The following is a 25,347-nucleotide window of genomic DNA, read 5'->3' as shown; positions in this document are numbered from 1 at the left end:
AGCGTGGATTATGTGTTTCGAGTACCTAACCTATCAATAAACGCGATCGATATTTGGAATGGCGATCAGGAATTGGAATAATTTTTTTTTTTTTTTTTTTACTTAATTTTTTAGCGTTTATCGCTTTTCTGGTCAAGCATGACCGACAGATACAGGGTGAAACGGGATATAGAGCAGGGGAAGACATTCTGGTAAATGACGGCGGGTCCGGGTATCGAACTCGGAGTCCACCAGATCCGTGACGCAGCACGGTTTTCCCCGACACAGAAATAGCGCCGAGATATGTGGTGAGCTACTGGAGCTCCCCCTGGAATAATCTTTTTGCAGAACATCTGATGTGAGGTAAGGAATCTATGTTACCAGTCTTGGGGTAATCAGATGTATTTTTCACATATATCTCAACGTGTCTGTGTGTGTGTGTGTGTGTGTGTGTGTGTGTGTGTGTGTGTGTGTGTGTGTGTGTGTGTGTGTGTGTGTGTGTGTGTGTGTGTGTGTGTGTGTGTGTGTGTGTGTGTGTGTGTGCGTGTATGACATTAGCGCTGACCAGGAAATAGATAATAGATTTTTCAGCCCGCTTCTCTAGCGTGCATAAGTACACATATACTATCGATAATCTAGAGTTTATTTGAAAACGATTCATAAATCAGCCAGAAAATGACAACGTGTTTTGTGTATTCCAGTAAAGAGCTACTATCACGGAATCTTATTTTTTTCTAGACATTTTCAAAAACTTCAGTTTTTCAAAACGGAAATGTACTGATGAAAAAACTATCCGTTTCGTACATGTTGACTGCAAGCAAGTCATTGATAAGCGACAGGCGTATTAGACACATAGCCATAATATAGAATATAGAAATAGCTCTGCGAAAATCATGAAATATCGGAAAATCTGTCTCAAAAGGCTGGCATTCAAGCGATAAATCGTGCGCCCCCTGCTGGCACTCAAAGTGTTAAGATAGACATGTTAAGCCTACAGTCTACTGGCTCTAGATCAGTGGAATAACTATTTGAGTTTATCCTCGCTTTATTGTTCATGCCTCACGAGACTAAACGGGATTCATTGCTACATAATGTTTAAATGTTACCTCTGTGCTTTGCAATAATGTTATAGAGAGCTCCGCTGATGAGGCTCGACTTGTACATGTACTGCGTAAACGATTTTTCTCCCAAGTGTCAGGCCTCCTCAATTCCCTATAAGTTAATGAGAATTATGTCAACATCTCAGCGCGGCTTCCCTCCTATACCCCGAAGCGCTGTTTGCTTTCATTCTAATTAAGACAGTGGAGATTACACTAATTATCTCTCCTCTCAGGTAATCCTGTTCTGACTGTGGGACTCCCGAAGCATGCGTGCTGCATTGGAAAATGGGGAAGGAAATAAACCCCCATCTGTGACCCCCAGGGAGAGCGAAGGAAAACACGATGGAAGGGAGACAAGGAGACACACAGACTAGGAAGAACAGAAGCCGGGGAATCATGAAAACCTGCCTCTGATCAGTCATTCTCAAAGCATCCGTTGGGAACAAGTTGACCAGTTGACCTCTGGCCATGGCAGCGCAGACTCTGCTGCTCTTTCTTCTGCTCTGTGCCGGGGAGAGGTTGAGCGAGGGAAGCTTGGTAGCTGTTAGCGTTTCAAAGGGAGACGCTGAAATGCTGGAAGCGTCCAAGAAAAGTCAAAAAGTCCTCACTGATCCAAAGGCCGGAGAAACTTCAGTTTCTGTGGGGAATATTAAAGAGTTGGAGGAGGACAGTTGGAATACAGAGGGCGAAATGAGAAGCACATCTACTGTGGCTTCTAAATTGAAGGAAATAGGACGGAATGACTTTGTAACGGGCGCTTTTGCTATTAGAGAATCGGTGGTGGCTGCAGATTCAAAATCCACCCCACATTATCAAACGCCTGACCCTGCCCCTCAGACCATTCCCACTCCCGGAAGAGGAAGGAATATGATTACTTCTAAGATCTGGGCTGACGACGCAAACGAGGGTCACAGTCTGCATTTGGAGGCAGGTGTCGGCGTTCTGCCTAACGAGGCGCAGGGCCGCTCCGAACGGGTCGCGGTGTCCGAAGACGGCGGGTCCGGGCCGCTGCACCTGTTGCCGGCGGAGCCTCGTTCACGTCGCAGGCGGAGCTGGCTCTGGAACCAGTTCTTTGTGATCGAAGAATACAGGGGACCCGAGCCTGTGCTCATCGGACGGGTGAGTCATTTTCACACAAGTAGACAGTAAGGGTGTGAATGTGTCTGTCCCACTGCAGACAGCGTGGGGGGGGGGGGGGGGGGGGGTGTGAATGTGTCTGTCCCACTGCAGGCAGTGAGGGGGGGGGGGGGCGTGTAAATGTGTCTGTCCCACTGCAGACAGTGAGGGGGGGGGGGGGGCGTGTAAATGTGTCTGTCCCACTGCAGACAGTGAGGGGGGGACGTTAAAGGTGTCACAGTCAGCCACTAGATGTCACACTAGAGCACCAGCATTTTATCCAATCAGGCGCATTCCATGGGGAAATGGGAAGTAGGCCTACATGCGCCCAACATGTAAACAACAACATTCAATTTGGACCCGCCAACATTTTATGATAAGTTCATTAATCATTATATTATAATAATAATAAAGGGGGGGGGGGGGGGTATGCCTACTTTTATTCTGCACCTTTCTACAAGCTCTGTGGATGTATTAAAAAAAAGAATGATTACTCCACATACAATCATAAAATCACATCAAAAACAAACATTCAAGTGTCTAAAAATTGTAAGAGCATTTCTCTGGATGACATGGAGCTGCAGCCCAACAAGAGTCTGATGTCTTCAACATAAAAGGCACATTGACAGTGGAACCACATGAATTAAATTGTAACTGTGAGATTCAGGTGAGGGATTTCTCTAACCGTAGTGATCTTCCTTTCCCTTCCTACAGTTCAGTCTCCGATAAATCAAAAGCGAGATGCTAATATCCAAGTAGCTGGTAATAAATCGAGTGTCTGAGTTCTTGAGTACTCAATTACTCATGCCCATCCAGTCCCTATACATACTAGAGCTCAGGGATGCTCAAGGACAAGGAAACAGTGTGGTTGCCACTAAGGCTGGACGGTTAATCGTGTTTCAATTCCAATTACGATTTTGGCTTCCCACGATCATGAAAACAAGATAAAACAATGATTGTGCCACATGCCGTGTTGCCCTCGTTTTGTCTTGTGTTGTAAATGCAGCGCACCCTTCCTTCACCAAACATTACTTTCTGCTCATGTTGAGAGGGAGGAGGGAGCCACGGCACGTTCCTCCAGTTATGTTGAGATGTCTTTGGTAACTTGTAGACGGTGCCAAATCCAAAAAAAATTAAATCCAGTCATCGCCATATGATGCCCTCGAATCGACGGGGCAATCGCGTTTAATAAATCGCGATTTCAATATCAATCGATACAATCGCGATTAGGATTTTCACCATTAATCAAGCGGCCTTAGGTGCCACCGCACCACCACCACCAAGTGTTCCGCTGTTGTCAGTCGGTGTCAAAAACTAGACACGTGTCATAGATGCCTTGAAGAACGCACACGCACCTGATAGGTCGGGATCCCCGGGGGATACTTGTAGCACATCACACGGCGCAGGCAACTCCTCTACTGATGCAGCTGCTGACAGCTTTGCTCAGAGTGTGGATTATATCAGCCGTAATGCTAAGAGGGAACATTGCCAGCCCACTCTAGCTCTGTGGAGCTCCAAGCATACTTTATACTGACACCCTAGATTGGATTCTCACCAACACTGTGTGTGTACACCTCGTAAATGTTTAATCTTCTTCTCTGGCTGTTATTGATATAGTCTGGGGGGGGGGGGGGTGTTATTGCAATCAGTACTAGACACACGAGATGCTGCCCACTGTTGTGTGAGTGGGGTTCTGGTGTTGATTGCGTGTAATAAAACATCTCTCTCCAGCTCTGCCCTATCCCCCTTTTCTCCGGCGTTGCGGCATTTGCAGGCCAATAAAACACAAAGATCTTGTCAAACTGATTTGCGCGAGGTTTGAGGTGGGGTAATCCAGACACAGTTGAAACCAGATATAGGGATTGTGGGGTATTTGATACAGTGTCTCTCAGCCGTTGAGAAAGGCAAAATTGTTGTTAATGAAAAATAAATAAATGTCATAAGTGAATGGCTCAGAGAGGAGATAGAGCGAAGATAGATGTACAGTATCAGAGAGAGAGAGAGAGAGAGTAGAAAAAACAGAGATGAAAGAGGAAGTGGAGAAAGTGACAACATGGGGGTGGGGGGGGGGGGATCCTGGGGGAATTCCATCACAGATAATCCCCCCCTCCTCCCCCCTACAGCTTTTCACTGTTTTGTTTTTATGTATTGGAAAAATTTCACCCCCACTGTGAAAATATTTTACCATGCTGACTGATGCACAGCAGGACCGAGCCAGCAATTATACACAGGGAGGGGCTGGGGGGGGGGGGGGGGGGGGGGTAGGTGCACAGACACTGACGTCTATTGTGGTGAAGTATGGGCTCAAAACTGAAGGAAAAAAAGAGGTGGGGGCACTGGGGGGAGGGGTGGGGGTTGTAGGGATGAATAAAACAGCCATTCCCTCATCTAGCAATTTGCAGGTTATGTTATCATGACTTTCTATAATCCCCAACTTTATCCTCAAAGGCACATGCGGACATACATGTACACACGCCAGACGCACGCACGCACACACACACACACACACACACACACACACACACACACACACACACACACACACACGTGTTGTACAGTGAGCATCTATCCCTTAGTCTACGTTAGCATGCTTTATCCAACACCTAGCGCGCATGTGCATTTGGACCTGTCACAAAAACATGCGTCATTTTCTGGAATACATCAACCTTTTCGAGTATAGAAAAAACGTGCCATCCATCTTTCCGAGCAGTGAATTGTTCGGCTCGCTCCTGGACTTGTGGTATGCGTGACAATTACAGTCTCACTGGAGTCTGACCCAATAAATCTCACTTGGAAGAAAAAAGAAAAGAAAAATAAGAATAAGCGCTGCGAAAATCAATCTATATTGCTCTGTAAATTTGCACCGGTCAATGTTGGCTGCCACCATTCAAAGGGCCGGGGTTTTTAACCCTTTCACTACCACACTACAGAAGGTTAACCTTTCACTACCCGTCTGTAGTGTGGTAGTGAAAGGGTTCACCTTCTGTAGTGTGGTTGTGAAAGGGTTAACCCTTTGTTGTCTGGCAGTGAAAGGGTTAACCTTCTGTAGTGTCGCAGTGAAAGGGTTAACCCTTTGGTAGTGTGGTAGTGAAAGGGTTTTAGAGAGCTTGAGCAGAGCCACCGAGGGGGGGGGGGGGCACATAGGCTGTGTGAGTACAGTAAGCCACGTGGATTATGAACATGTGCTGCAGATGTGCCTTGAGGGCAAGCAGCATGTGAAGGAGCTCCTGGTCAGATAGCTGTACGTTTAGTTTTCTATTCCTGTGTCTGGCCTTTTTTACCCAGTCAGCTCACACGGTAATATCCTCCCCTCCCGCCATTAAATACTGAACATGCACTCTGCACCAGAAATGAAAATAGATCGCCAGGGAGGGGAGAAGCGAGAGCGAGAAAGAGAGGGAGAAAAAAGAGAGAACAACGTGGACATATGGACGTACGGAGAGTATGAGAGGTAGCGCTTGTGAGATGAAGAGAGAGAGAGAGAGAGAGAGAGAGAGAGAGAGAGAGAGAGAGAGAGAGAGAGAGAGAGAGAGAGAGAGAGAGAGAGAAAAGAGAAGACGATTTAAGTGATATAGAGACTGGCGAGCAGATGGGTTTTCAGGAGGAGGAGGAGGAAGGAGACAGATGGGTAGAGAAGAGGGGAAGAGAGACGTATACAGATGAATATGTTCGGCTGCGTAGGTATTACTGTATGCATCTGTGAACACGGGCCATTTTTGCAGGGCGGATGTGCTCTTGCCATCTCAACCCCCCCCCCCCCCCACGCTTGGTCCAGTGAGTTAATTAGCTGTATGCATCAGTACACTTCTTGGTCCCACGTGGACCCTCTGCACACCTGGTGCCGTTAAACTCAGACCGACAGAAGCAGAACTGCGTAGTTTTTCCTTCGTCATAAATCATCCGTTTCACATGGCGGTGTGTTTACACTGCCTGCTTGACACAAAGAGATGAACGTTAATGAGGGATGTGATGATATCTGAATTAGCGCATGCGCTGGAATTGTAAAGTGGTTCCAAAACGCCCAAGATCGCACACAAGGGAACAGTTGTCTTACGAGATAGACGTTGTTTTATTGTTGCCACGTGACGGCATTGCCGGTAATTGTTTTGGTACAGCGTGGTGGCTCAGTTCCAGGCCTCCAGAAACCATTGCAACAGAAGAAAGGAAGCATGGGAATATGTACAGTGAATATATACAGTATATCTTACATGTTTTTGTTAAGGCTGTCAATCGATTCAAATATTTAATCTGATTAATCGCATGATTGTCCATAGTTAACTCGCGATCAATCGCAAATTAATCGCATATTTTTTATCTGTTCTAAATCTACCTTAACTCATCCCCCGCCATCCTTTGAACGCCAACCACGTATACGATCGTTTTTCCTTTTTTTCAATATTTTTATTCATTATTCATCCGGGGACCTCTGTGTTACCATAGGGAATGAGTCTGAGATCGCCAAAGTGCAATACCGGCCACATCCAGCTAGACGGCGGTATCGAGCACCCTTTGAAACCTTGTATCTTGGCCTGTGCAATGGTCAAATGTCACCGGGCTCACTTTTCTTTGTCGGGCGAATGGAGCGGTTATAACGATCGGATTGAGACGCGTCAAATGCTCCTGATGAACGACACGATCGACACCAATACTGGGACTCGCGATCAGATAATTGGAATATTCTTTTTGGGGTACATCCTAGTGAAGGTAAGGGCTATATGATATCAATCCTGCGTTGATCCAACCATGTCTTCACCCCGATCGCAACATGTAGCGTTACTCCACAACGTATGCCGTTGGTGACGATCAAAATAAAAAAACGCCCCCCCTTTCATGCATTCATGATGAAACATAATACCTATGATATAGATTTGATTTGGGAATAATAGCATGTACAGGCAAGAAACGGCAACATTTATAGTAGAATTGACGTATAAGCCTATTACTCAGCCTTTCGGGAATTACCCCAAACCATGCTATAACGATACTTATATTCACCACGTTATAACACGGGAACGTATGGATGAAAAAATTTATTCTTTTTCACATATTGAACGATAGATAGGTGATGTCAAATGGGCCATAGTATTGTATCCATAGCTATAATATAGAATATAGTTATAGCTCTACAAACAAGCTGACGCACTCCTATCTTTTAAAGCGTGATTGTGCTAGAACAGGGCCCGTCTAACCCCCGGCGGACAATGAGTTAAACAGATCTTTTTCAAGTTTTAATACTCGTATCAACATGAGAGTCAACAAATGCTTGCTTTATGCAGCCATTTAACACAAAAGGATGACCCTCATAGGCGGCTGGGCGGCGCAGCTAACAATATACTTGTTATTATCACCATACATAACGCTTGCTTATATTGAAACACGTTGAGATTAGGGCCGTTCTTTCAACCTGAAAGTGCACTTTCTTCAACCTCGAGGTAAACAAATCTCACAGAAGGTAGACACTGCCGCCTGCCGGCACCATCCAGGTATCGACGTGAGCTAACGGTAGCAGTTAGCCCGGCCGGCAGCCCGGCACCATGTATCAACGTGAGCCAGTTGCATTAGGATTAAAAAATGTCAACACTCACTCACCCCGTTTTATATTACATTCCCAAAGAAGTGCCTCCGTCTCTCGTAGTCTCGTTGTGCTGGATGAAGTCACTGGTGGCGAGTCGACTCATGGCGCGAGGGTTTTGCTTAAATCCAAACAGACTGCAGTCCTTTAATTGTCCAAATGCGACAGTGTGTGCAAGTTTAGCTCTTCTGTGGTCAGGGAGCTCATCGTGGGCTGGAGTGACGGTGGTTAACTTCGACGCTTCATCGTTCAATAACATCATATTATTAATATTATTATTGCTTAAGCTTTAGCAGCTGCTCAGAGTTAGAGGAAATGCATACAGGTAGGTTAGTGTGACGCACATCTGCTCACTCAGCTCAGCTCTGTGCGGGGAAATACGGACCGCCTCCCCTGCCCTCTGCTGGCCGTGCTGTGTGTGTGTGTGCACGCACTTCAACCAACTCGAAAGTTAACTCCGTTTCACTAATGGAAACCGAAACCCAATGCCGTCCCTGTATACACTCCGTTTCAGTGGAAATAGAAACTTAAACCAAACTCTGATTTTGACGGTATTGAAAATCAATACCGTCGGTATTTCTAAATACCCCGGTATACCTTAATACCGTCATACCGCCCAAGCCTAATGGGTGGTAATCTGGACGTTGTGGACAGCGACTCCTACAGGTCGGTTGGGGACACCTGCACAGCAGAGACAGGAAATGGTGGGGGTAGTGTGAGCCTCCCACACGTTACACCTCGCCAATGAGAGTCCGTGCTGGCAGGTGAAAAGATGTGACAGGCTGCCTCCTTGTGTACCGGAGGGGACACGTGATGCAAGGCTTCTATCCTCCCTACAACTGGCCAGTGGGGGGCATATGCGAGCAACGTTCAAGACAGGGGAGGGAAGAATTGGCACAATGGAATTGGGATGGGAGAAAAATAGAAAAAGTGGAGAAAAAAAGTGGATACAAAAAAAGGATGACCCTCATGCATTGCAAATTTGCATCAAATTCAAAACAGAGTGATGCACAAAATAATAATTTAAAACAATGAATAAAGTGTGCATGAAATAATAGGGGAAAGAAAACGTTAGGAACTTGTTACATTCACCCACACAAGGGCTGAGGACTCACACCCTGCCCCCTCTCTCTCTCACACACTCTACCAGCTCTATTTCTCTCTTGCCCCTTCCTCACTCTCTCTCTCTCTCTCTCTCTCTCTCTCTCTCTCTCTCTCTCTCTCTCTCTCTCTCTCTCTCTCTCTCTCTCCACTTTGAGTCAGAAACAAACATAGTATCAATGAGAGTATCAATAATACACCTGAGTGAAGTCTAGTAAAAAAGTTTTTTTAACGTTAACTCATTCAACGCTATTACCAGCGCCCATCTCTGCTCTCTAGCGCCAGCTTTCCATTGCCTATTTTCACGACATTTCACGATCTTTGCGGATCTATTTTATATTCTATATTATAGCTATGGAGAAAATAGTCCGGCTCATTTTACAGACACTATTTGTAGTCCAATGTGTAAAAAATAGTGAATTATTTCATGTATACGTTCGCGTGTTATCCCGCAGGGAATATTGTATCGTTTCAGAGTGATCCGGGCTAATTCCTGAAAGCTGAGTTATGGAGCGCTATGTGCATTTTGCGAAAGTCGTTCGCCTGGACACGATACTATTTCCAAATCAAAGGTATATAATAGGTATTATGTTTCATCATGAAGGCATCAAGGGGGGGGGGGGGTCGTTTTGTGATGCTCTGATCGTCAGCAACGGCATACGTTTTGAATACTACATACGTTGATCGTTGCGATCGATGTGAAATCATTGTAGGATCAAAGTAGGAGTGACGTCATATAGTCCTTACCTTTGCTAGGAGTTATTCCAAAATGAATATTCCAATTGTCTGATCGCGATTTCCAGTATTGATGTCCATCGTGTCCCTGACATGAAATGGGACAAAATATGCATCAAGTGTGCTGGACGCGTTCCAAGTTGCTCGAATGAAGTGTTTCACTTGCCCGGGTCCAAATTCTCCGCCCGGACCATATGAAATGTAACACACAGTGTGAAATAAGGTTTCAAAGGGTAGGCGATACTGCCACCTAGCAGGATTCAGCCGGCATTGCACTCTCGAGGTCTCAAAATGAGTTCCAATGATAACTCCGAGGTCCGTGAGAGTGTATAGAATATTAAAATCGGTGATTGGCGCTCAACCACTGGCGAGCAAACACGTATTATTACGTGGTTGGCGCTGAATGAGTTAATCTTGTGTTTAAAAAATTGTGGCGTTAAAAGAATTGTGCGTTAACACGTTAACTTTGACAGCCTTAGTTTTTCTAATCCTTCAGTCTACTGTATGTTCCTTTTCTTCCAGTTGCACACGGATATAGACAGGGGCGACGGCCACACCAAATACCTCCTGGAGGGCGAGGGGGTGGGCTCCGTGTTCGTCATCGACGGGAAGACGGGTAACATACATGTCACCAAATCCCTGGACCGTGAAGAGAAGGACCAGTACCGCCTCGTCGCCACGGCGACTGACCATGAGACAGGCCGCGCCCTTGAGCCCTCCTCTGAGTTCATAATCAGAGTGCAGGACATTAACGACAACCCGCCTGTCTTCTCGGACGAGCCCTACGCTGCCACCGTGCTGGAGATGGCCAACATAGGTACTGCATCACGGCTGCCCCCTGATCTTTGTCGAACAGTAGTTTTTTTGTCGATTAGTAGTATTTTTATGCTTTTTTCCAATGCTGGGTGAATTATTCCCCGACATTTCTTTTTACCACATCGCTGGTAAGTGCTAAATAAAATAAATGCCCTTCTGCATGACTGCATGTGGGAAAGGCAATTGACAGATTTTTGTCAGTCAGATCGATCAGTCAACAAAGTCCCATGACTATCGGCCAATCATTTATTTAGTCACGGACAGCCCTGTATTGCATTCCGGCAGGCACTAAGACGGCTGACCCAGTCAGCCATCACTTTCAATTTGTATGACTGATGCCTCCCGGGGCTTCCGTGTCATTTCAGTGCGGCCTTCACCCCATACCTTCTTCCTCCCACAGGGACCTCCATAATCCAGGTAACAGCCACGGATGCCGATGATCCGACGTATGGGAACAGCGCCAGGCTGGTGTATGCCATTACCCAGGGTCAAGACTATTTCTCTGTGGATCCCCAGACAGGTCTGCTCGCGCCGCACATTCCCTCAGTAATTCCCACAGCATGCCCTCTGGGTAATGTACCGTGCTGCACACGGTACATCCCAGTGGTTCCCTTTAAAGATACACCATATGCTGTGCCACTGCATGTGCGGATACTATGTGTCTATAAATACATATATAAGCTGTCCTTTTGGATGTACCGTGCCTTGTGAAAGAGTACCATTCTCCCAGGGTACATGCTTTGTGAATCACTGAGCCTTGATGCTAACTTCAGGAGGCAGTGTTTGTCTCTGTGATCTCTGTTTGCCGCAGAACCTCAAGCACTCGTTATTTACGACTCTCTCTGTCCTGTTCGTCCCCTCGGCCAGGTGTCTGCGTACGGCCGTACCTGACATGGACAGGGAGACTCGGGATGAGTATCTGGTCGTCCTACAGGCCAAAGACATGGGGGGCACCTGGGCGGGTTGTCGGGGACGACGACGGTCACGGTGAGGCTGAGCGATGTTAACGACAACCCGCCGCGCTTCAGGAGGAGTGAGTACAGTATGGCAGTTGCATTGCATTGCTAATGCTGTCAGGTCACTGTGTAACGACAGGGAGCTCTGGGTCTCTGTGCTACCCGTTTAATATACTGTATGTCTAGAATGAAGAACCATTTGTGTGTGTGTGTCCATGTGTGTGCCCATGTGTGTCCATGTGTGTACTTGTGTGTGTGTCTTCACATTTGATATCCGCTGTAATGCGTATCAGGCAGTGTGATGGAGACACTATTTTCTGTGCCCGTAAGATGTCTAACGCATATGGACCCTTGGTCAATATTACAATCCTATGTAGGTGTGATAATGATCTGTGGATTCAAATGAAGTATTTAAAATGTGTGTGTGTGTGTGTGTGTGTGTGTGTGTGTGTGTGTGTGTGTGTGTGTGTGTGTGTGTGTGTGTGTGTGTGTGTGTGTGTGTGTGTGCTGTGTGTGTGTGTGTGTGTGTGTGTGTGTGTGCGTGCGTGCGTGGCTGCGTGTGTGTGTGCGTGCCTGTGGTGTTAAACCAACTGCCACACCATAACCTTCGCCAGGATAATTAGCAACAGCGTGTGATTATACACTTCTCCCCATTCGTCCCTTGAAACGCAACACGGCGGCCGCTCTGAGGGGAAAGAAAGGGTGAAAGATAATGTCAGTCTTTTCTTATCCAAGCGTTTTCCACATTCTATTCGATTAATATTTCATCTTAAAGTTCAGCCCTTTCTGCTTCATAGACAGTAAAATCACTGCAGAATGTATGTAACACCCGAGACGTACAATGCATTTCTCTATATGTGTCTGCTCCCTCTCTTTCTTCCCCCTGTTCTCTCCTCTCTCCTCCTGACATCCTCTCGCCGCCATTCATCTTAATGTTAAAGACTGCTCGTCCCTCTCCTCTCTCTCTCTCTCTCTCTCTCTCTCTCTCTCTCTCTCTCTCTCTCTCTCTCTCTCTCTCTCTCTCTCTCTCTCTCTGATATACTGCGCTGGGGTGCAGTGTTTATAGAGGCAATTTAATATTTCCAAATGCAGAGGAGGTTTATTATTTAGTTACTAATATATTACTATATTTCCTCCTCGACGCGACCCCCCACTCCGTAGGTCATTATTTTCTATCTGACAGAAAATGCCCGAGTGAAATAAAACAAACGGGTCATAGTATTCCCTTTGACTCGTGAGAGAGAGAGAGAAAGAGAGAGAGAGAGAGAGAGAGAGAGAGAGAGAGAGAGAGAGAGAGAGAGAGAGAGAGAGAGAGAGAGAGAGAGAGAGAGAGAGAGAGAGAAGAGAGAGAGAGGTGTGTATGGTTTGTGTGTTAAATGTTAAATTCTTTAGGCTTCAGATTATTATTACACTCATCATCATTAGATTGAGCCTCGCCTGGCGTTCTCTGATGGGAAACTTGCGTTGGTTTTTAGCAGCTAGTTACTGGGCAAGAGATGGAGAGATTCATCTCCCAAGCTAAGCAACTGTCAGACCCTGCTACAGATCACTGCACTTTGGCTGCCTACTCCCCGCCTGTCGAAAAGCCGCATTCTGCAATCTAAACATGAACAAGAGTTTAGCCCCCCCCCCCCCCACCTCCATTACCAAAGTAAAAATATGGCAATCAAAGACACCCATGGTTTCATCTCGAAAATGACTAACTAACGAAATGATAAACTCTGAGTATGAGGACTAAGGATGTAAAGAGGTAGACAACATACTCTGAGAGGTAAAAAGTTTGTGTTTGCCTGGCTGTATATTAGCTGCAGCTGGAGTCAACAAAACGCTGCATGTGGCGCTGTCACAGTTGTATGACGCTTGTTTTCCATCGACAGATCGTTCTGTGGAAATACCTAATATCCATATGGTTGCACAGATTACAGATTGGGGCTTTACATTTGTATATTAGTTTGGAACATTAGTGGAGTACTAATATTCTCCCAGGGGACTACTTAAGACCTGCAGTGCTGCTGTGTATATAAAATATGCAAATGATATGTAAATGTGATTTCTGCAATTGCCCTAGAAATATCACATTTTATGGTTATGCGTTACTTTTATGTAATTAAAGCTGCAATATGCAGCTAGGTTTTTTTCACATTAGAATAACAAATAATGTTGAAAATTCATACACTCACAATCTGTGTCTGTTTGTCATCGCGTGTGACTGTATTTACATGCCGAAGATGCTCTCCTTTACCTACAGTACAATCAGCTTTGTAATCATATTTAAATTTAAAGGGGAACTATGCCCAATTTGAGAATTCATACATGTTATCTAGATTGCTAAAACTCAAATGTGGGGTGTCATCAAGTCAGAAGCTGCTCCATACATATTGAATTGGGAAAACCCAGGGGAATGTTCTGATTATACATTTTCTGTTTCAGAACTGATAACTCTACTATAGAATAAAGCTCATTTGGGTACAAAATCAGTCTCCCATTGATTGTCAGTGGAGCAACTCCAGACTTTATACCTGATCATCACAAGTGTAATTCTTATTTATCTGGTTTCTGGAGGTATAGCTCAAGTTCACAAATATTGATTGAAGGCCTTGGAAATAACATATTGGAATTCATAATTTGGGTTAGTTGCAAGGTTGCCACGGTGAAATTCCCCATGAATAATAAATAATAAATTACACTGGACATTTTACAAAATTATACTCAATATCTGTAGAGTGCTTACTTTGATCTTTAGCATTATGCAGCTACATTGATCCGCTGTGCCTGTCTGTCCAGATCTGTTTTTAATACATTTTCAATGAGGAGTATCCATTTGTTGGACAGACTTGGAGTTGAGGTTAGGTTCTAATAAAATAAATAAACCAATGGACATTAATACCTCAATGTATCAATGTACTGTAGCTGTTACTTAGCGCATCACGCAAACATACTTTTGCTCTACTGCCCACACTTTATACAGTTTATAATGTTGTCTGACTATTAACTCTACAAATTAGAGTTTTTTTATTTGATGAAAGTGGGGTAAATGGCTTTTATTTAAAAAAAAATAAAAAAAATAACAATAATAATAATAATAATAATAATAATAATAATAATAATAATAATAATAATAATAATAATAATAATAATAATAATAATAATAATAATAATAATAATAATAATAATAATAATAATAATAATAATAATAATAATAATAATAATAATAATAATAATAATAATAATAATAAGCATACACTGGTGGGCAAGTAATGTACTTGGTGGATGCCTGAACGCAGAGTAACACTGGTAACACTACACTACACTACACTATCGCGGCAAGCCTAGTTAGTCCGTTCCCTTGCAAAGCATCATGCTGCCACATTTCTTGCAAATTTTTTTTTACTAGCCTGCAAGTCTACAGCTAGTGATTTTCAGACAAAGCTAGTACAGAATGACCTGCTCGAGCCACAGTTTGAATGGGAGCTAATTACATGTTGACGATCTGGAGACGAGTTGGAGTTTGTTGGATTTCGGAGATGGGACCTCCTTCGGCGTGGCGGGCTAACGTCCTACAGTAGATACCTTTTCTTGAACCTCCAATCACAACTGTTGTTTTCCTCGAGGGACACCAACAAACTGAACAAGTTGGTGAGGAAGGGGAGCTCCGTAGTGGGAGAGTCGAACTGGTCAAACTAGAGGTGGTGGCAGAGAGAAGGATGAGAACGAAGATGGATGCTATCCTGAAGAACCCCTTCCACCCTCTATTATATATATATATATATATATATATATATATATATATATATATATATATATATATATATATATATATATATATATATATATATATATATATATATATATATATATATATATATATTAGTGCTGTCAATCGATTAAAATATTTAACTCGATTAATCGCATGATTGTCCATAGTTAACTCACGATTAATCGCAAATTAATCGCATAATTTTTTCTACCTTAAACGGATATTTTTCAAGTTCACACACTCTCCCAGCTCTCTTTCTCTCTTGCCCCTTCCTCATCTCTCTCACCCCCCTCTCTCTCTATATATCTCACACACACACACTTCAGAAACAACAAATCAATGAGAGCATCAACAATACACCTGAGCAGGCACGTTGGAAGGGGAGGTGACAGTATTTATATATTTGTATATTATATACTGTAACTGTATAACTGTAACACTGTATATTATAAGTTTATCCTGCTCAAAGCACTTCACCATTTTAATATTGTGTGTATTGAGCCGTACTGTATTGTAGCCATTCTCCAATCTGTTAAATAAAGTTTTCATTCATTCATTACACTACTGTACGTACACAATCATACGTGTAAAACCGACAAGATTGCAGCAGAGTAGATTTTCGAGTGATGACAGACTGTCACAGACTGATTGAATGACAGGTGAAACAACTAATTGTATTCACCTCCCGGCCGTCTCCTGCCCTTCCCACGCGCCACGAACCACTGAGCTACTGTGATACAGTGCTTGCGCAGTCAGTCGATTTTAGCTAGTAGTCAGACTTTGCTAGCACAGAATGTCTCACTTGCAGAAAAGAAAAATATCAGATTTATTTTCTAAACGTCCCGCCGGTCCCAGTAACAGTCCCACTAAATCTGATAAACGTCAGAGAGAGACAGAGACGACAGGTTCAGCCTCAGCATCAGGTATTGAAGAGTTAACTGAGTCTGTTCCCCTATACCCCCCTCGGGCGCCAGGGGCTTCCACTGAGGGGTGATGCAAACAGGGATGGGGTGTTATGCAGCTGATGATAGAAAGAGTGCGCACAGAGTCTGATCCCGAGTTGAAGAATTGGCTCCAAAAGAGAGACAACTGGATGTCCAACAACATCCAAAACGAAATCTTACAGCTGTTTGCCCATGATATTCAGGACAAATTAGAGGCAAAGCATCCAAAAGCCCATTATTTGGCTTGAGCACTGACGGATCCACTGATGTCACTGGAAAAGAACAATTCTCGTGTAATATACAGTTCGCCGATGACAACTTGGAAGCTCAGAACTTTTTTTGGGGTTTTTACAATGCCCGGCCCAGACACAACAGCCGAGACGCTGTTTTTGTGTATAAAAGACATCCTTTACGCCTCGACCTGCCCATGGAGAGGCTGATAGGATACTGTTTTGACGGGGCCAGCAACATGTCTGGGGGGTACAGGCTAGACTAAAGGAAATGTGTCCCAACTCTGTTTTTCTCCACTGCGCAAAAAAAAAATAAAAAAATCTCAAAGGCCGCACCCCCTACCGATTTAAAGTTCCAACGTGCCTGCACCTGAGTGAAGTCTAGTAAAAAGAAAAAAAAAGTAAAAATAATTTATTTTTTTAATATTTTTTTCTTAAAAGTTAATCGTGAGTTAAAAAAAATAGTGCAGTTAATAGAATCGGGCGATACCGTGTTAACTTTGACAGCCTTAATATATATATATATATATATATGAGGAGCTAGCCAAGACGAGGAGGACGTTCAGCCACAGACTCATATCTCCCTGACACAACACTAACTGCCTCAACCAGTCCTTCGTGCCAGTGGACATCAAGGCTCCACAACCGGGGGCACTATTAGAACTATTAGAATTGTCTGATTCTTAGCATAACATATAGGGTACACTGTAAGAAAAAAAGCTGCAAGAAAACGGTAAATGTCTGGCATCAATGGTTGCCAAATACTTACTCTCAAATTACAGTAAAATCAAATACATTTACAGATTACAACCTTTATTTAATGGTTAATATTTTGATAAAAGGTCATTTACTGTATTTTTGTGGCATTTACACTTAAAGAAGAAAAATATCTAACCCTAACTAACCTTACTGTCATGCACTTGTCCCAATAAACGAACCTACACTGTAGCACTCAACACTTTGATGAACATTGTTGCTCAGCTGATAGAGTTGTGCCCTTCCTGATGGCTTGTCGTACAGAACTTGTAAGTCGCTTTGGATAAAAGCGTCAGCTAAATGTAAATGTAAATGTAAAACAAAAGTAATCTGTAAAATAATACAGTGAGTTTCCCATGAAAAAACATACATTTCTTACAGTGTATACAGACCCCAAACTGTACCTTTGTGTCTATTGTTTACTTTTATTCACATGTTATATTCAGATAAAATGTGTATTTCCTATATTTAGATTTATTACCCTGCCCATACCTGTACCCCCCCCCCCCCCTCCCCCAATGTTCTATAACACCTGAATCTCCCCCAAGGGGATCAATAAAGGAATATCTTATCTTGTCTTTAGAGGTCAATTCCATCTCTTCCTCTGTCCCCCCTGTGTCCGTCGCAGGTGCGTGGTCATTCTCCGTGTCTGAGTTGGCAGCACCTGGGGTGGAGGTGGGTCGTCTCACTGCGACAGACGCTGATCTGGGGGAGAACGCCCTGCTGGACTTCACCATCCTGGACAGTGACAACGGGGACACCTTTAATATAACAGGAAGAGGCCAGGAGGCGGTCATTGTGCTCAACAAGGTGAGAGGAAGGAGAGCGACGATGATACATAGGTAACAGATAGATGTGTAGATATAGATGGACAAGGCTATTTTAGCAGGGTTCTGTATAAAAAATCTATTATAATAATAAAAAAGATCTGTAGCGAACGCAACTTCGGTCATCATCTTTGAGGCGTTGAAGGTGTCGGGGAAAACTGGAGAATGTCGGGACTCTTACAGCGGGAAGTCAAGATTATCTTCTGCCTTATTTGCATTTTCATTGAGGAAATCAGCTGAGCATGGCATGATTCTATTTAGAGAAGCAGATGGCCTGTATGGATGTTAAAATATAAATCAATTTTCTCTCATCGCATGATGAATTTTACTTTCAATTCGACCCAAAAAACCCATATCGAGTTTGGAGAGCGGGAATTGGTTTCTTGGTATTGTTGCAGCTGGTTTTGGTAGTGAAAGATTTCTTTCAACGTCGAGACCTGCATGAGATTGAGCGGCGTTTCCATGCTGCCCTGCAGGGTGCCATCCCTGCAGCCCTGGAGCTGGCTGCACTTACAGCCTTCTCCCCTTTCTCCTTGTCCAAAAAACCCATCAATAATACACAAGGAACTCCAACCACTCTCCCCTTTTATTAAAGCAACATTAATCCGATACTAACACAAATGTAGGGCAGGAGTCCCAGTGGAGGAGTATTTACAGCTAAATAGACGGGTCTGGCAGCTTGTTGGAGGTGTTTTATGCTAGAATGTTTTCCATTATGTTGAGGAAGGTATTGTCTCCTTTCCTGTCAGTCACACAGGGGCTGGTTGCAACAGCAGGCTACGCTGTTTACTTTAAATATAAATCAGCTGCTTGCTTCAATCAGCCTCCATCAGAGCTGCCGATAGACTGCTCTAAATAAACAAGCTATATATCAGACCGGAACAGATTTCTCTGAAACAGATTTACCACAATATAATACTGCCAAGCCTGCCACGATAGCGGCGTGCTCCGAGCTTGATAAACATGAATAGCATGATAAACAAGCGTCCTCTCACCGAACAGAAATATGTGCCATTTAAAAAAGAAATGACTGCGTTCTATTGATTGTATATAATTAAAGGCAATTCAGATTAAAATGTAACTATAGAGGTTAAGATCATTTTAATGTCACTTCTTCAAACACGTCCAGAGAGTGAAATTCTTATGTTTTGGCTCCTTGATCTTACAGTAGCAATTGCACTTGTTCAGAATAAAATTGAATAAATACAAAATCAGGCAGTAGAGGCAGCAAGAGGCAAGGTAGTAGCATACGTACATGGCAGCATTAAAGTAGCATTAAAGATATGGTGCAGTATAATACAGTATGAATATATAAACATATAGTGCAGTGATAATGGTGTGGATATAATGTGTAAAGTGCAATGTCGTGTGTAGTGTGTGTGCAGTAGATGTGCATAGTGCTGTCTGTTTGTGTGTGCGTGTGCATGTGCGTGCATGTGTGAGTGTGTGTGTGTGTGTGTGTGTGTGTGCATGTATGAGAAAGTGTGTGTGAGTGGTGGGCAGACCATTGGGTTATTTGTTCATTGCCTGAGGGGGAAAACTGTCCTGAAGTCTGCTGGTCTGGGCCTTGAGGCTACGCTACTGTTTGCCAGACGCCATCAACTGAAATAGTTTGTGGTTGGGGTCTTTGGAGTTAATCCTGCTGGCTTTGCTGACACTCTGTCCGTTGTATATATACTGGATGGAGGGAAGCTTACATCCACAGATGCTCTGGGCTGTCAGAGGTGTCAGGGCCCATCCTCACCACCTGGCATCAGTCCAACAGGTTCTTTTGGACTGTGTGCGACTGTGGAGCGAGTAATTCTGCCTGAAGCCTAGCAAACCTAATAAATATTAGGTTTTTCCACGCAGGGGGACTGGGGTTCAAGCTTTGCGCCCATTCAATAAAATGTATTCAAACAACCTACATTCCTGGAGGGTTTGGATTAGCAAGGTTCCTCCCTAAATAAGTTACATTGAATTGACGTGTGGCTGAAATGAAAAGTGACAGATTCTAATGCTCAATTGCTTTGGTGCATTTCTCAGATCAGAATAAAAATTCTCATAACTGTTAGTTAAACCTCCACAACATTTAGTAATTTGTACACATCATAGTAGCAGTTTCTCATTCCTCCGAACAAATTGCAAATGCTTTTGGACATGCATCAATTGCTTTCATACAATTCTCTGCTGTTTTATAACATTATCATTTGCTTATGTCATGTCAGTCAAAATGAACTATACTTATGAATGCTGAATAGTCATTCTCTATAAAACTAATAGTCCTCATTTCATTGCTTGAGTCATTACATACAAAAATGTTGAACTAGTTGTCAAAATATGTCACTTGTGGACCATGTTGTCAAGCACGGCCTCACAATGGCTGAGGCTGGTCAAAGGGTGCAGCCAAATGTTGAGAGAACCACTGTAAATTAAATTATTCAAACATTTAGTCAGGATAGCAGGTGTGTACATTGGACAGTAATTCAGCACTAAACAATCTGCACTGCACTACTGCCATTGTGTCATACATGAAGCTTACAGTGGGACAATAACTTGTTTACATTTTACATTTAGACTTACAGCTTTACTGCAGCACAGATTTACTGTATTGTAGTGTAAAGTAGTGTTACAGTAAAGATTTGCCATATTTACAGTATGGTACTGTACTGCAGCATTTGGGAAGTGGGAAGCACTGTTATTGTACACTACAGTAATATGGGTTACGTGAAGCAGTATATCTCATGTTTACTGTACATTACTGTAATTTTACTCTGCACCACATAGGATTGCAAGAAAACCTCGCAGAGGTGGAAGAGGGATCCACAACAAGAGGAAGCCATTTGTGCAATGGTGATTGCAAACAATGCCATAAGGTTGAGAGAGATACAAAGCGCTGTTATAGAGGATGACAATATCTTCTGGTAATATTGAATCCGTTTCAATCGCTACAATTGACAGAGTGCTCAGGAGAAATTAAATGCACATGAAATAATTGTAGTACAATGTGCCATTTGACCGGAACAGCGACAGAGTGAAGGAGATCTGTCGCCAGTATGTATAGAACACATTTATGTGTTCTATGCATACTCTAATGTTCAGTGCTGTAAACTGGTTACTTTGTTTAGTGCCATGCAGTACACTTACATGACAGTTCATAGTGTACAATATGTTGTCCAAAATGCATTATGTTACACAGGAAAAGTTTATAGTTTTTCTCTCTCTCTCTCTTCTGGGATAAAGCGTGTACCAGGGAACCGCTGCACACATTCATATACGTTGATGAGGCGGGTTTAAATCTGGCAAAAGGTAGAAGGCGTGGAAGAAATCACATTGGACAGAGAGAAACCATTGATGTCCCAGACCAACAAGGAGGGAATATTACAATGTGTACAGTAATGTGTAACTTAACTGTAGATTTCAAATGGCTGTGCAAATAGTGTATAGTGCTGTCTTGAGCATTTTCAGGTAGTGTCACCAAGATCTGACTTTTTTGCATTGGAAAACACTTACAGAGTGATCTGTCATAATGAAAACATGACAAAGCCATTTGACTATCTTGTTCATAAAGAATGGTGTCAGGACTTTTCATTTTGATGACACTGACACTTTCATTGACAAGAATACTTGCTTTTGAGGATGGACCTATCCATTTTGAGCAAGTGACATGCTTTTGCAGGTTATCAACTAGGTTTTGCAGTTTGTACTAATTGGTTTGAGAAATGCACTAACTGTTGTGCAAATGTTAAAGGTTATGTGAGAAATGCACCAAAGCGACTGAGAAAAACTGGTAACTGAAATTGTAACAGGCGGCAGATGCACCACTACATCTTTAAATAGTGTACGGTGAGTTCACGGAAATGAGGAAAGGATGAGTGGTTGTTAAAGGAACACGCCAACATTTTGGGAAATTAGCTTACCGTCTTCTCCAGAGAGAGAGACAAGAAGATAGATACCAGTTTCCTCTCTGAGCTATCTGTCTGCATGTTAGCCTAGCTTAGCACAATGAATGGAAGCGGACATGGCCGGTTAGCCTTCGGGAGAGGTGTTAGTTGGACAATGCCTAGGCTAACCGGCCATGTCCACTTCCATTCATTATGCTAAGCTAGGCAGCAAGATAGCTTTCTACTGAACGCACAGAGAGGAAACTGGTATCTATCTTCTTGTCTCTCTCTGGAGAAGCAGATACGCTAATTTCCCAAAATGTTGGCGTGTTCCTTTAAAGAGGATGAATCATGAAGTAATGGTAGAATAAAAAGAGAGACACAAAATAGATGTGTTATGGAGTGGTGCTGACGCATGTGAGAAAAGCGCGAGGGATCCTGTGTGAATATGTATGTATGTGTTCTATGCATAGAATGCATCATAGATGAGAGGGTCTCAATAAAACAAGCAGACTATGGCTGTTTTATTTTCCTCTTTACCAGCTGCTGGATTATGAGAGCCGCAGTTCCTATTCTTTCCACGTGGACGTGTCAAACCCTGTGGTGGATGCTCGGTACCTACGACAGGGCCCCTTTAAGGACCGGGCTGCCGTCCGGGTCATGGTTCTTAATGCCGACGAGCCACCGCGGTTCTCCAGGGCCCGGTACCGTCTGGATGTGTCAGAGAACTGTCCACCTGTGTGCTCCGTCGGACGGGTCTCCGCAGTGGATCCAGACACAGGACAAGGCTCCAACATCAGGTGGATATCATACTGTCAGCACATCACATATACCATTTATATACATAACAGACTCATAAACATGCAAGGGTGCCTTTTTGCTGAGTGTCTAGGTTAATTATAGTCCCTTTTGAGCCATGTCTTCAGGCTGGACTTGAATCTAACAGCATTGACTACGATTTTCAGGTCACTGGGCAGACCAAAAGACAGATGCTGAATACAAAAATGTCTCCTTCCCCATACAACTCCTGAATCTGACTGGCACAAAGTCAGTTGAGCTACGCCTAGTTGGGTATGCATGGGTGTCCCTGATTCGGTTGAAGTAGTTGTTGAAGTACACTGGCACTACCCCGTGCACGATTCTGTGAACTAGGCACATCCCTATCTGGTTGACTCTGTCTTCCACCTTTAACCATCTCATGTTCTCAAAGTGTGATGGGTCAAGGTGGGTTCAGGCAGGTAGCCTTAGTATTACCCTGATTAGCTTGTTTTGTGATGTCTGTAGTTTTATTTTCTGACTTTTGGGGGTGCTGTTGTACCATGAGCCACACGCATAGTCATAGTGACACTGTATGAGTGCTCCAGCAAGAATTTTCATCGCTGACTGATCTAAAAAATTAGAGATTCTGGCTAGGTATCTAGTCCTGTTATTGATCTTTGTTGAGCCATGCTTTCCCCTGATAAGCTGTTTTCCAGGACGCAACCAAGATATTTCACAGATGTTTTGTCTGTGAGAACAGTATCTCCTATTCTAATGTTAAAACCTGGCGATTTTCTGAGCCTGACGTTTGACCCGAATAGCCAGGATGGACTCAGTCTTCCCCACGTGGAGGGACAGCTTGTTGTAGCCTAGCCAGTCACTAACTAATAGACAATCAGTCAGTCAGTCAGTCAGTCAGTGTTTCAGTTAGTCAGTCAGTCTGTCATGCACTCACTCACTCACTCAGAACAATGCAGTCACTCAGTCAGTATTTCAGTCAGTTAGTCAGGCAACTCAGTCATCTAGTTAATACTCATTCAGTCATTCATTCATTCAGTCACATCCAAAGACACACACACACACACACACACACACACACACACACACACACACACACACTGACTGATCTTCTCTCCCCACTATCCTCCACTCTATCTCTGTTTCTCTCTCTCCTTGTCCTTTCCTCCATCTGTCTCTTTCTATCTCAGGTACTCCATTGATCCTCAGTCGGATCCCGAGGCACTGTTCCGCATTGCCTCCGACACGGGCTTCATCAGCACGGTGATGGAGCTGGACCGAGAGCTGGAGCAGTGGCATAACATCACTGTCATCGCCACACAGAGAGGTATATCAGACAACCTCCCCGCCCTCTGGCCTTATGGGTAAAAGAGCTTAGCCACAGAGTCATCTTTCACTCATGCTGTTGCCTCTGGGGGTTTGTTGGCAGGGGAACAGAAACAGTGAAAATTTGAGTTTATTTTTTTAACACCAGTGTGGGGTTTCTCCTCCCCTCCCCCCCAACCCCAGACAATCCCAATCTTGTGACCAGGGTTGTGGTTGCCATAGAGACACTGGACCAGAATGACAATGCGCCGGAGCTGGACAGGCAGTACACAACCTCTGTATGCGACTCCAGTTCCCCTGGACAGGTCAGCATTTTTATCCTCATTCTCCTGTTCTCTCTGGCGCTCCTTTTTAAAACGCATATAGCGATATCATTTGATGAGACAAGGCATCTATTGGGGTCGAACTGACCTAAGTTCACTTTTCACAACTTCAATTAACCTACAGGTCAAATATGGCTTTTTGAAAAGGATCAGTTTGTTCCAAAAGTCCTGGGCCCTCATTTATCAATAATGCGTAGAAAGTGTTCTATTTTCGTTCCTATAAGCACGGAATTTAGAATGTCTCTACACACAGAAAAATCTGGATTTATCAACCGTGCGTGCACAGGTTGTACGCACACTCTGTGTTGATAAATACCAATGTTCTTACCGTATATGCTTGTGCATGATTGTAAGCATTTGCATACAGAACCGCCCCTAATTAACCATATATGGTAATGAAACACCCCCATGAAATGTGAAATAATGGACTATGAGAAGCTTCACTGAGAGATTGATCACGGAGGTCTAACAAATTGAACGTATACAGCATTTTCCGTTGTGAACAATCTTATTTGGAAACATGACACAGAATAATAGTATTTAGATTTTTATTTGAAACAATATTTAATCGCGTTTGGAGGTGGGTGTTCTGCGTCTGCCCCCCCGTGCCAAACAAGCAGGCGTGAGCCCGTTATAATTGTGCTCCTGTTGGGTCGTTCAGAGTCATTAACTATGGCTTCAGTGGATAACCCCGATCACCTGCATAAGTGATATTTTAATTACTTGTCCATTACAGATAACATTACAATTTAATTAAAAAAAATTAGGCCTGAATGGGTAACGCTCACCAATAAGCCACCCGTCTTCAACAGCGTCTCCATGGACACGAAGGCCCACAGAACTGTTCTGCACTATCAGCAGATTATCTGTACATTGACCCAGTAGAATCTCTTTCTATTCACATAACTGAATTTGTTGATTGATGGAGCTTTGACAGCTATACATGGGTACACATTATATTGCTCTGATGGGAAATGCCCAAGCGATCTCCAATCTCACGCTGAGAAGAATCCCAGGGTGGAGAGGACTTGAATGTGCACGTGATGGCATTCGTGCGCATTGTTTCATTCTCCAATTTGTGGCCCGGGTAGCTGGACTATACTCCCTCTGCAAATAGACTGCCATATCCGTGACAAGTCTTCCGATAACGCAAGATTATCCATGCTGCA

General features: G+C 43.7%; 1 protein-coding gene across 1 annotated transcript in view; it reads left to right on the top strand.

Annotated features, from left to right (window-relative positions):
- Window positions 1–1,946: 1,946 nt before the first annotated feature.
- The window catches only part of cdh24a (cadherin 24, type 2a), a gene marked incomplete at both ends in the record, with an annotated part of 29,294 nt that continues 5,893 nt past the window's right edge, over window positions 1,947–25,347 (top strand). Inside the window, 10 exon segments of the mRNA XM_084308404.1 lie at window positions 1,947–2,198; window positions 10,126–10,420; window positions 10,820–10,939; window positions 11,287–11,289; window positions 11,292–11,360; window positions 11,363–11,452; window positions 17,691–17,872; window positions 22,296–22,552; window positions 23,720–23,856; window positions 24,039–24,160. Of these exon segments, the coding sequence (XP_084164530.1) occupies window positions 1,947–2,198; window positions 10,126–10,420; window positions 10,820–10,939; window positions 11,287–11,289; window positions 11,292–11,360; window positions 11,363–11,452; window positions 17,691–17,872; window positions 22,296–22,552; window positions 23,720–23,856; window positions 24,039–24,160 (1,527 nt within the window).

Source organism: Notolepis coatsorum, assembly GCF_963971535.1.
Source record: "Notolepis coatsorum genome assembly, chromosome: 2".
NCBI classification, from domain to species: Eukaryota; Metazoa; Chordata; class Actinopteri; order Aulopiformes; family Paralepididae; genus Notolepis; species Notolepis coatsorum.
The sequence above is the reverse complement of the archived record's forward strand: the minus strand, read 5'-3'. Positions and strand labels throughout refer to the sequence as shown.